At 42.1% G+C, this 13,573-nt stretch overlaps 1 protein-coding gene across 4 annotated transcripts in view; it reads right to left on the bottom strand.

The window, feature by feature from the left end:
- mid2 (midline 2) overlaps positions 1–13,573 on the bottom strand; it is a 175,970-nt gene that overhangs the window by 77,829 nt on the left and 84,568 nt on the right. For all 4 annotated transcript variants that reach the window (XM_042493808.1, XM_042493809.1, XM_042493807.1 and 1 more), the window contains one exon: positions 10,586–11,466. In XM_042493808.1, the coding sequence (XP_042349742.1) occupies positions 10,586–11,410 (825 nt within the window). In that variant the 5' untranslated portion in view covers positions 11,411–11,466. The remainder of the gene's footprint in view (positions 1–10,585; positions 11,467–13,573) is intronic.

Raw genomic sequence — 13,573 nt, 5'->3', positions numbered from 1 at the left:
TGAGCTTCGCTTCTATAGTACTCCAGCTTTTTGTGACCTTGTCATCTCCCTCAAGAGACCTTTGAAAACAACTGACAAACTGCTGACCCCATTTTAGTTTGAAAACTACAGGGCTGCGTTTTAGCCTGGAAAGGCAGAAACAGAGACTTTTAAAAACAATGAAGCAGACACCCATGTTAGCTTCCTAATGGTTCTCATCAGTCCATACTTGTCAAGTGGAAACATTGTAGCTGGGTCTACATACCTGATAACATCCTTTCTGTGCGGGTAATATCACTCCTGTCCCATGGACATACCTCCAACAGCAATGGATAATGCTCCTGGCTGGTAATGCTCTAATTTGTTGCCATATTTGCTTTGTGACGACTCTGTTTTCTGCCGCCTTGTATATACTCAAGTGTTACTTTCATTAACAGTTTCACCACATTGTCGGTCCAACCACAGAAATTCCTTGTCCAACTTTTAGCCATCTCTGTAGTGTATTCTGTAACTAAGCAACCGACAGCAGAATATACAACTTGTTACCACAGTCCATGCATGCACTGTGTAACCGAATGATCATATAATGTGCATTTTAAAGTGTGTTAACATGAATGGAGATTCATTCTGAAACTGTGCTACAATGCTTGTGTGTACAGAGATCTTTTATTTTGTTTGTTTGTTTTAAAATTCTGTTTTACTGTTAGAATGTTTTAATGTGGATGTGACCTAAGTTTCAGTCTTTCGGGCTCAATCACACTTCGAACAAGAGGTTTAGCAAGTAATGTAGAGTCAGCTAGCTTCTGCTGCTTACAGCTTTAAAAAATGAATTGATGATAAAAACACAGTTACCCATTTGCATGGAGCAACAGCATTTTTTTTTTTTAAATTTTAGCTCTACTTTGGTCTCCACCAACTCCTGAAGGAAATATTTGGCTCATTAGCTGCTAAATGCTCCACTATGTTAACCAGCTAGTTGCTAGCTTTGCATGTTTGCTGTGTGGTGCTCGGCAGGTCGCATACAGTAAGTAAAAGCGTTGCCTGCTATGGTTGAAAACAACACTGATAAGGATGGCGGGAGTGAACCAAAACAAGTTGGGGGTCATAAAACCAAGAAAGTAATGAGACAGATACTCCATATGGGGAACTGCACAGTCAGGTTATAAATATCTGTGAATTTGCCACTGTAAATAGATACCTTCTGCATTTTACATAGTAATTTTATCCACTGTTAAAATAAAAAACATTCATGAAGCAGCTTTACAGGCATCCTGAAGAAGAAGTGCATATTTGATTTGACAAAATGACACCGTAAGAATAAATGATTACTTTATCAAACTGGCTCAGTGGTTATAGGCTGAATATCAAGTTAGAGTACTTGAAATTCACTCTTCAATATTTAGATAATATAGATGATTCAGTGCTGAAAACTATTATTAACCTATGATTATTGTTCCCTGGGTGTAGCTCAGAGAATCGAGCCACAGGGTTATTTTAAGTCTGGGGATGAATCAGAGGTCCCCGTTGTCCTCAGGCCAGTGGAGACGTGCTGTTCATCTCACACTCGTGTTGTTAGTTCAAACTAAGTGTCTTCCCAGTGGCGACACACTGTTCCTGCCTGGCAGCCTCACAACAGGACGCATAACTCATCACGCACACATCAGTACAGATAGAGGAAGTGTGTGCACAGACACCAAAACACACCACAAAGGAGAAAACAGACAGTCATGCTGTCCCAGACTCAGTATAAATATTCCTGTTATGCTTCATTGTCTTGTCCACCGTCCGTGAGCCACAAACTGAAACATCTTCTGGGAAAAACTTGCGCCTGTGATTCAAGCTTCTGACTAAAAATTCTTGGGTATGATTAAAATGTGTGGATTTTATCAAGCCTTTAATTTTCTAACGAATACCCCTGAGACGCTGAAACGTAATTCCTACATCAAGTAATGTTCATAGACTGCATGTGTCATCAGTTTCTTCAAACAGAGCCCCTCTTCTCCCCTCATAAATGTGATCTGTGCCAGGGATTGTTGCAGATTAATAATAGGGAGTGCTTAGTCATCAGATATTACGGGCAAATAATGTGGCACTATATATGATGGGAATCAAAATGCTTGGAAGCCAGTGGAAAATAACATCAGCATAGCAAGATGACTTTCCACTGTTGATTAATGTGTAAATCCTCTTACGCTGTGGTGTGTAGCTGCCAGCCATCTGACTAAAAATACATAAATAGTAATGAGTTTGTGATCTGCTGTGCGTTATGAAAAAAACATGTTGTATATCCATGAATGCAGCTACTGTAAAAAAACAATACACACATAGAGCCAATCTGGCATGCCTAAATGCATCATAAATATACATATATGTGTATGCCACAAAAATCCAAAAGTTGTATTTATCAGCTGCTTAGTAAAATGATTTTCATTGAGTGTCAAAAGAGTCAGAGGCTCAGCTAAGCTTTGCTATGTTGTCATCTTCTTACAGCTTTATGCTAAAATACACACAGTGCAAGCCTTCAAGTGCCTGAATTCCAATTTTAAGCCTCGTAAAAAGTCAAAAAAGTTAAAAAAAGAAAGAAAAAAAAGCAGATGAATAAGAAAGACAGGATAGGAAATGGGTTCAACCAGCATGGATTTAGAGAGAAGACACTGGGATACAGGTTGAGGCTGATGACCTGAAATATTTTGTGCTGATAATAAGTGTTTTTGAAGTTGACTATTTTCATGCAAAAAAATCCAGGCAGGGTTTACCCAGGAATTTTATTCTTGGGAGCGTGAAAAATCCCCTAAAACGAGATTTAGTCCATGGGTTATTAAAATGATGAGGAAATTCTTAAAGGCTTGCACACCAAGCACACATTCTTCATAGTAGCATTGAACGTGGGATAAATTGGACTTTCAAACGTTAAGTCAAAGTTATTTAAAAGAAAGATTCATGAGTGAGTACATTACTAAAGTTATACCATGCAGAATTTTCCTGAAAGAAAAACAAAACAAAACAATGTGTCGTCTAACACAACTGCAATCCCTCTCAGTCATCACTTATGACCCACTAGAAGTGTACAACGGTGTATCTTTCTGCAGAGGCTCTGCCCTCTGCCTTTTTTTTCGTATTTTCTTCTCATTTTAGTGCTGTTCTTTCCTGGGCATAACACACAGCCATAAGGAAGCCACAAAAATTGCACACATAGTGCAGAAAAAAAACCCTGGCATTACTGTTTACAAACAGTAGCCGACAATTCTTGTATGGCGTACCTTTAAGTATGAGATGCAGAGAAAATTGAAAGTTTGTACTGAGTCATAGACCTCAATTTCAAGGATGATGAACAACACTGATCTGCAGATATACGCCTTTGAAGTGCCCTTAGGCCCCAATCAGATAGAGCACACTTTCGCAGCCTGGGGCAGCTTTTTGTTAAGGTTTTTATTGAGAGTGAAGCATTTTGCTTGATCCTTTTCTGTTGTTGTGCATGTTGCGTTTTTGCAGGAGTTTTTCAACACCACGAGGTGATAAACTTAAGCTTAGAGCTTGTAAAAAACCTCACGTTGTTGGTGTTTTCTTCCCATTATCTGAGAAGCATGTCTTTTGTTGTGGCAATGACTAGTGGTAGTGTACATTGTGCAAAGTTAACATTAGCGCACCTTCAACATTACCCTATGCAAGCTACAAGACATATCTGAGCAACTTTTCCCCTCGATGACTTTCTAACATTGTCACAACCGTAATAGGCCTGATGACTGACAGCAGATTTAGTCCCTGACTAAAAACTGACCCTGACTCATCCTAAAATAAGCCTTCAACCGACCATCATCCAGGAGAAGCTCCTGGACCAGCTGGTGGTAATCCCTGTGATTTCTCCTCTCTCTGAAGGTCTCATGTACCCACACAGAACTCTGTTTCTCTGTCACCAGCATACTGTTTGGAAACAGCTTCTCACCCTCAATTGGACCTAGAACTGGCACTCCTTTGCCTGTCCATTTTTATGCAGATCTTAAGGTATAGATCTGCGAGTAGCAGTGAAGCTAAGGACAGGTGATTCAGTGGTTGTTGAGCAACAATTAACAAATCTAGGCTGCAAAATGCTCAGCATGATCTAAGCCTTAGCGAGTACTATAGCTATAATACATTTCAGTAGATCACATGGACCGTTCTCTAGCAGTGAATCAGCTGCCTGAACTGATATGGATGTAGCTACATAAGTGAGCTCTGCTCTCGTTTTATGGAAGAAAAGTGAGGGGAGGCTTCAATGGATAATGGATAAATTTGTACATCACTCTTGCAAACATACACACAAAACTCAGGGATGAGTAATGTCAGTTATATCCCTCTTTCTGCATTGCATTGTATCACTGCTGACACCAAAGCTCTTAAAAGCTTTCCACTTTCTTTCTGCATAAATTGTGCATATGCATGATGCAGTGCCTGGGAGTGATTTGATAAGCTTTTTTTTCCCCATGACCCACTAAATTTTATGATGCGCTGGCGTGACATATTTTCACAACACATGCATGATGCATTGACAGTAGTTAAGGGCAGGCACTCGCTCATGCACTGACACACACATTCGTGCACACTGCCTGATAGGCATGTTAATGCATGTCGGCACAGGAGTGTCGCACACAGACACTAAAAGCTTTCTACTATATCCTTGGTGGTTCCGTCAGCATGACTAAGTGTGCTCCATCTCACACTGTTCTCCAGATAGAGCTATGATTTCCCCTGGCATCTCACACTCAGCTCCCAATCACTCCACACATGTCAGAGCTAATAGCGTCTGCTTCGACACACATACACACACCCACGTGCTTGCAGGCACACACCCACACCTGTAGATACTGCACACTGGCACACACATTTGAGGGCAATCACATAAACTCCTACACACAAACACACGGAGGGCTGTGAGTCTCCCTCTCACAATATGCAGCAGCGTATGCGGGTTTGTGGGCGACTGCGGGCGTAGAGGAGTGGTGTTACCTAAAACAAGGCAGACTGGCCAGAGGCCAAATGATGGAGAGGGAGGAGAGAGAGGAACAGTGACAGAAAGCAGGTGGGAAGGATGATGTTTTTGTGGCTGCATGCAAAACAGAGAAAGTGAGCGAAATGTAGTGACAGAGGAGGACAGAGTCAGAGAGAGTGGGATATACAGTGCATGAGGGAGAAAAGGATGATAAAACTGTGAGTGTATAAGGGAGAAAGAGTCGGGTGCATGAAAAATTCAGCTTGGTTGAGTACTTGACATTACAGCCTTTTAATTTCCCCTTAAAATCATTACTGCTGGTGTTTGGCGTACAATCAGATTAGATGAGCTGAACTCTATTTTTCAGTCAGAAAGCACAAGTGAGTTTGTGGATGTGATTTAATGCACATGAATTTGTGTGTCTGCGCGAGTCCTAATGCACACACGCACAAGCTCGCCTCTGGATTTAGCAAAGCAAATGGATGTAAATACAGCGGGAGTGGAGTCAGCAGCAGGAGCAGACGTGATGCACACATCGCACCGAAAAAATAGTTAGACAGTGCCTTAAGGAGCTTAGATGGGGGAGAAGTGGAAGATATGAGGGGTGAGAGGGGTGAGGGAAAAAAAACGGTGGGGATAAAGGGAAAAGAAGCAGGGCTGGAGGGACTGAGGGAATTGAAGAGAGGGGAGCGTTAGAGAGCAAAAGGGGTGAGAGGAGAAGGGGAGGTGGTGTCAGTATGCTATGACTTCTCCTCCAAAACAGGAATTAATCCAATAATCGCTTGAAAATGTTTTGCATATTTCTTCATTCTTCTCATGTACATAACAGACTATCATCTGGTACAAGTATGCATGAGACCTGTCAAGGCCTTGGAGATGCACACACACACACATGCGAGGACAAATCCCACCGCTGTAGGGTTAGTGCACATGTGACGCCACAGAGAGTTGAGGATCCGGAGTCTTCAAGTTTATCTTTTGCTTGTGTCGCAAATGTCAGCGGCCCTGCTATAGGCTTTGCTGCCATGTCAGCTCATTAGCACTCAATGCTAAAAGCACACTCACTTCAAAACCTCAAGAGCCTCCAAGTCAGTAAATTAACTGCCAGTAATAGAGAAGAGAAGAGAAGAGAAGAGAAAGACTTCTTATCCTTGTGATGTGGTGCATTCATCATCGTTTCTCCATTTCCATCAGTCTTTGTCCAGTTTCTTCCTCATCTTGTTTCTTTCACTTTCTCCCATGCCACCTATTTTATTAAGCTGTCTTTTTTTAATCAAACAATGACTAATGAGGACTAGTGTATGCTCTTTAGGTGCTGGGGAGCAACTGAGTTAAAGTGACTATGACAGACAATGTCTCCTGAAGGAAAACACTGCCACACACACAGCAAACAAAATTAAAAACAAAATAAATTAAAACTGCAAAAATGACATCTAGATGAGGGCAGATAAGCCCATAGTGGTCATAGGAATAAATGAATGAGTCAGTGAACAAATCACTGAAAGTCTGGGATAACAGATAAGAACTTATGATGCTGGATTGCACAATTTCTTCACAAGCTTTTGCTCTTGCCCATTATGGAAAAATCCAACATATTAAATATGTTTATTTCTTGCCCTGAGTTGGATCACAAGATTGATACACCACTCAATACCGTTTGGACAATACGAAGCTGGAGCCAGCAGCTGGTTAGCTTAGCTTAGCATAAAGACTTTCATTTGTACAGAAACCGGACCTCTTCTCCTTGCAACACTCCTAATTCTTTAAGACAGCAACGACATTACTCTCAGCTCTTCAGCATACCTGCATATGTATCAAAGCATCCATCTCATAAGATGTGTTCAGCGTTTCTGTAAAACATGAGCTTTGCATCTTTAAATCAATACATGCAAATGAACCTAAATGTATTCTGAACTCTAAAGCTTTGACCGTCCATGAACCATCTGGTAAACATTTCACCTTCTGTGTTTCATTTTTTCACCTTCTAGTGCTACGTCACACGAGTAAGACTAAAATCCTGTGCTGAGAGCAACAACTCACTTCAGCTCCGTAATTTTGTCTACCCAGCCACTGATAGGGGATGTTAGGCTGCCACAAAATTACACTCTAATGAGCCACAGACACTTCCAAAGCAGCAGGTGATGAGACATTCACTGCTACAACAGAATGTATCCTAGCTGGAAGTGGTTTCGGTGAATCTGATTGTGTAAAAACAAATAAAAATCTAAAGTGTAGTGCCTCTAAGCTGCAGTCTTTTAAGAATATCAAAGTAAAACACTATTACCAAGGTCTGCCAATTATCAGACACAAATGTCTTTGCTTGTGAGCAAAGAGCTCTGCTTAGCAGCTGCCTGGGGAATTAACTCACTTCCCAGCATGCAGTTTCAGCTGTGGCACATTCTGTCTTTTACAGCGCTGGCACTTGTTGGCATTTTCTCTTCTGAAATAACCACCCTCCTTGCCCAAGGGAAGCTTACCTTTCCCTTAATGTGCGAGAAATCATTCAGTGACAGAGTAGCTCCCAGCATACACAGCATAGAGAGGAAATAATGTAAAGGGTGACGTAGAGGTCAAAGATCAACTGGAGTGAGGCAGGGGTCAAACAGAGGCAATTGTTTGTAATCTTTGTAAACCTTAGCAGAACTGACGAGTGGCCAATTAGAGAAGCCAACTGGGTCATTGCAGGACACCAGTCAATAACAACCTTAGTTACATATGGCTGAAAACACAACTAAGAGTGATTCAATGAGTCTAAAAGACGACAGTGGAAAAGGGGAATGCAGTGAAAGACCCACGCCCCTTTTTGACCTACATCTTCCATGATTAGCTATGCACAGAAAGGACTTCCTCTCCTCCGCCTTGCCATGAGTGAGAAGATTATAAGTTAGCTGCCACTGCCACTGGTGTGCTGAGCTGGAGCTCGGACTGGGGCTGGTCTCCTCCCAGATTTGGGGTAGATTGGGGATTTCAAAGTCAAGCAAGTTCAAAGCCTTGGCTGGGGAACGTTCAAAAGAACCACAGCCAGCTATGAAGTGGAGAGGAAAGGAGGGGGAGAGCTAGTTAGCATCTTACAGTAAACTCTCCCACAGTCTGTAGAGAATATGGTGGCAGAAAAGGTGGGGGTTAAAAAAAAGGATAAATGCTAGTGAAAATAAACCTCGCGCTCCACTGGGTTAAGTCGATGAGAGGTGCTGAGCAGGTGGAATTTAGCTGACATGCTGGTGCAAAACTCAGAGTTTTGGTAGCGGAAATCATCAATAATACACAATGTGGGACTGCATTTTCACTGAATCACTGCTGTTGTGCTCACCTCAAGACCCAAAGAGATGGATTTTTGTTGTACGTGGAATGTTAACAATGTCTCTTGAAATGCTGCTAACATATCCTCACACCCACACGTTTGTAACGCAGTGACACAAATAAGCCTAAATGTGAGACCATTAAAATGTTCTTTCTTTGTGGAAAAAGAACATGAAGCTCCAGTACAAGACATGTTCCTGAAATGGCCATTGTAATGCTTTCTCAGGTGTCCTTTTTCTCTGTGTGCTAAACAATGCCATTCATTTGACACCATGGCAACACCCCTGCATCCCGGGGAACAGAAAACATCAGTGGAATTTTCCTTAATCTAGATTTGGGAGATTCACAGTATATGCAACAAAGGATGGTGTCTTTAATTAATAGGTTTGCTTTTAAAAAGTCAATAACATGTTGTGCTTTCTAAACAATACAGTGTCAGTGGAAACACAGAGCACCTGTAACTCTTACCCATTATATTTTCAGATATGAGTTATCTCTACCAGACTACAGGGCAAATACCAAAGCATGGATCTCGATATCTAAAATTCATGCCTTGGCAATATTTGATTTTCAACACAGATTGAGATTTTACTGCTTTGAGGTTTGGGTTTGCTGTCTCAGCAGACATACAGTTACACACATTTATAGAGAAAAAGGGAGAATCAAGATGCTATCATTACTGATATGTTATCCCCTAGGGACCATTATTCTCTTATGAGGATTATTGTAGCAATAAGGATACTCATCCACAGGGCAACTGTCAGAAGGCCTTTACCAGAGTCCACTAATAACTGGGTTCCTCTATGCCCTGCCCAGTCGCTGAAGGGAAATGTTGGCACTGTACATTCCTGCAAACCACAATTTCTATACATTTGCATGTTTCATATGGTGAATGGCGTGCCACCTAGCCGAGACGCCTACCAAGCTGCAGACCACTGCAAACGATTGCTTGAAAACAACAAACATTAAAATGGGTTGTGTTTTAGAAGGCCATTACTGTGCATCCAGCAGCTTTTTATGGCTCCAAACTTGGGTGTCTAGTGACCCACTGCTGATTTTCTGGCATGTTTTAGGCTCCACACATGGGTGCTTCGTAGCAAACCGTCATTGTTTTTCCAGTGGCTTTTTAGGTTTCAAAAGTGGTAGTTGTAGTGCCTCACCAGCAGGTGTAGAGTCACAAAAAGTGGGCTACTGTTTTACAGAGACATCAAAGCTTTTTCTTCTGGGACTGTGCCCCCAAAACCAAGTATTTTAAGCCAAAGCCTTTTGCACTCCTTATTATAATGGAGTGTTTTTTGTGGCTTAACGTAACCACACATTCACCGCAGCCTTGTTGAAATGTGAAGATTAAACCTATCTGTGAGATAATGTGCAATTGAATGTATCCGTTGTTTTGAGGAATGTACAGTGCTGACATTTTTCTTGCAATTGGGTAGCTCAGCTTGCCAGTATACATGTGCAGAATAACAAACTGAAAACATTCCTATATGATGCTATGAGAGTTGTAATTCACAGAGGCAATCCAAAGTGATAATCCAATTCAAATATTCTATTAATTTGCTTCATGCTAGTATTAAATCAATAACTCTACAAGCTTCTATGATTATGTTTCATTTTGGAAAATGGGAGCAAACAGGAGGTGTGTAAACACACCAAAGACATACACACTTGTGGTCAAAGTTTTTAGGCCAGCTGATGTGGCCGCCTGCTTTAGGTCTTTAGCGGTGGAATTAGCTCCAGCCAGTGCCTCCCTCTGTTGTTTTTCACCCTGATTCAGCAGTCCTGGACTTTACGCAGAGCCTCTGAAAGCTCAGTGGCCACAGGGAATGCCAGCTCATCGACTATTATAATGACGGCCTCCCTATTGCTCTCCGTCTCTCTCTGCCCTTCTCACCAGCACACCATCCCAATTGTCTCTTTCACTCTCTCTTTTTGCCGTCTGTCTTTCTGTCCTTCTTGTTGAACAAAGGCTGGTGTGAGTGTGTGTGATGCAATTGTGGCAGCACTGAAAGTTCACAGTCAACAGAAATGCACAGAATGATCATCCCCAAGGTAGAAATGAATGGATTAAAGATTTTGCTGTTTGGCAGACTGCAAACAAAGATATCATAATGGATGTTGCAGACTATAATTGAGAAACTCTTTGTGAGAATGGAAATAAGCTTCAAAGCTCAACAGTAAACCATCAATCTTTTCAATCATCTCTGATTCCAGATGGTGACTTACCTTGCTTCACTAACACAGAGGTCAAACAACACAGAACAAGAGCAGTACACAGAATTGTTGCTGATATGACATTATCGCATGCTTTGTAAACTTTAAAGGACATGGAGGACTAACCTTAAGCTTATCAAAGCGTTCAGTGAGCGAGGACACCTGGTGCTCTCGGTGGCGTCCCACCAGCTTGCAGAGGGCACAAATGAGCTGGTCATCCACCAAGCAGTACATGTTGACCTTCTCGTTCTCGTGCTCCAGGCAGGTCAGGCCGCGGATGTGAGTGTCTGGCACCGGCTCCACCAGACGATGGCTGGTAAACGGTTTCTTGTTAGGGTGTGTCGCGCGGAGGCATCGGTCGCAATATGACACCTCACACGTGACACACGTCTTGACGGCCTCACGCGGCGGATCCTGCTCACAGAACTGGCAGCTGATGCGAGGATCCATTTTAGCAACAACAGCTGGGCTATGGTTTGCGTTGGTGTGGTTGGCGTGGTTGGTGTGGTTGGCGTGCGGGTGGGAGTGGCTGGAAGTGGCCGGGCTGCCGCGGGCGCTACTTCCACTCGTGCCACCTCCACCGCCGCCAATTGTTCCAGCTATTGTACCGCTAATGGTGGCGGTGTAGGGCCGCTGCGGCTGCAGACGCCGGCTCTCAGTGGGGGAATTGGGGCCGCTAAGGGAGGCCTTTTGAAAGCGGTCAATGATGTTCTGCAGCGTCACATTGCGCTTAAGGCCCTCCAGGCCGCGGTGATTCAGCGTGATGACGTAACGACAGGTGGGGCACTGAAAGGCCGATATGGACTCGAGGGGCTTGCTGGTAGAGCAGTGAGACACCAGGATGCGGTGAGCGCAGTTAAAGCACAGGCTGTGGGCACAGGGCAAGAGCAGGGGATCCTCAAACAACTCCAGGCAGATTGGGCAGGTCAGCTCAGACTCCAGTGTTTCCATCTTCAGTTGAACCAATCTAGAGGTGACATCAAATCCCACGGAAGCTGGCCGATTACCTGCACAAAGAAGAAAAAGACAAGCATGAGTATTTACAGCTACACATTAAATGACCCTATAATTTACTGTGCTTTTGTTCCTGAGCATTTTTTTTAATTTGACAATTTCTGATTGTAAAGTCGAGATAAAGTAAAATCAAAAATGTATTTTTAAACATGTTAGAAAGTAATTGCTAAAGCATGTAAAAGGCTGTGAACTATATAGTAGTGAAATGTGGAGTCAGACTGTTAAACATTTTTAGAAATCATAGCTTAATGACACACTGGAGCCACCCTTATCATAATCCCTCTCCTACACTGTACAAACCGTGTAGCATTCAGTGGTTCTCCCCTGCTTATCTAGCTATGAGCTACTGCTGAAACCCATACCCAACTGACGTGTTATGGTGGCCTGCATTAATCAACCACCAGAGCCTGACCCACAAACCACACTTTATGCATTATGGTATATACTGAGGACTGAGATGAAACAGACAAGGGATGTGCAGCATGTGCATGTTTCTTTTTAAATTTAATTTAGGTTATTTATTTAGGCCTTTGCTTGCTTTATTGTTATAATGACATAAAGAGGGAGACAAGAGACAGTGGAGACAGAGAATGGCATGTGGTGATTTGCCCGGCTAGAATCGAACCGGAGCCGCTATTGTGGGGACTCAGCCTTAATGGTGCACGCTCCAACTAGTAAGCTACTGGTGGGCCTGCGTGTGTGTTTTAGAGAGAAAGAGACAAGGAGAGGGAGAGAGATGGTGGAAGGTGGAATATTGCTCTGACAATTGCTGTTTACTATTATCATTTAGGTACAATATCACTTTACGCTAAAATGTGCAATATCTACACTTCCATTTTTCAGTAATTTGAATCATCCACTCAGCCTGTCTTCTTTATTATATTTTACTTATTTATCGCTTACTTATTATATTACTATTTTTTTTTTACTACTTTCTTATTATTTTCTTGCTTTGTGTTTTTGCAGTTTACTTATTGTACTTATCTGTGTAGTATTTTCTTTGCTGTGTGTGTTTTTTACTGATACTTCCTGCACCATCCCTTTGCTGCTGTAATACTGCAATCTTCCCTGCTGTTGGATGAATAAAGAATTGTCTTATCTTATCTTATTCATACTGGGAGCTGCTTTGTCACTTCATCACACATAAGACACTGCACTGACTACCTCTGTTCGTTGCTGCAATACATCAAAGCTGGCGCCATATTGTATGGGCAGAACTTACCTTCAGCAGACAACAGCTTTTCAGAGCAGAGTTTGCTGATTTTTTTAAAAAAACAAAACAAAAAAAAACCAAAACCTAATTTTATATTCTTGGCTATTTATCATTAAAATCTGGCTCTGCGGTTATTAGCACATTTGTCTGTGTTGGGACAAACTCATTACACATGTTTATTTTTGCTTTTCCCAGACTTCAATGAATCAGTCATGAGAAACTGGCTTCAGGTTAGACAGGCCAGTGCCTGTGCAGATTCAGCAGAAACATCACTGACACACACATTATCTTGTTCTATTATATATCAACTGCTCAGCTTGCACAACTTGGGACTGGGCTTTCATGTTGCAGCCTTTAACACATGACTTCTTCTGTAGACTTGTAGCAGAAGAAGAGGAACGAGTGCCCGAACAACAGGGAGGAAAAGATAAAGGTTAGCTGAAAGGTAGGGAAGAAGTAAAAATCAATGGTTTGAAGAGAATAATAGAGAAAGGGAGAGACAGATGTTCAGCAGCAGAGGAGGATGGAGAAAGAGGAACTTGTAAAACAGAGGACTTCTACATTTCTATTATCAGACTTAACCTTACATTTTTCACCTCTTCATTCTTCCTCATACATTTCACTTTCACTTGTCTCTGTCTGACTCACCCATGACTTTATTTATTCATTTTTTTAAGGCTTCCATGGTAAGATCAGCTTGACAATAAACACTTAACTCCAAGGACATTTCAACTTTTAAAGCATGATCCCAAACAACAATTTCAAGCAGGGGCAGTGAAAACAGGATCTGAGCTAAACAACAAAATTGATTTCAAATCCTCCTCTTCTTTCTCCAAGCCCTCCAAATCTCAGCACCTTGTAGCCTGCATATCAAACTGTCTCCCTTC

The sequence above is a fragment of the Plectropomus leopardus genome, chromosome 9 (assembly GCF_008729295.1).
Source record: "Plectropomus leopardus isolate mb chromosome 9, YSFRI_Pleo_2.0, whole genome shotgun sequence".
Lineage (NCBI taxonomy): Eukaryota > Metazoa > Chordata > Actinopteri > Perciformes > Serranidae > Plectropomus > Plectropomus leopardus.
The sequence above is the reverse complement of the archived record's forward strand: the minus strand, read 5'-3'. Positions and strand labels throughout refer to the sequence as shown.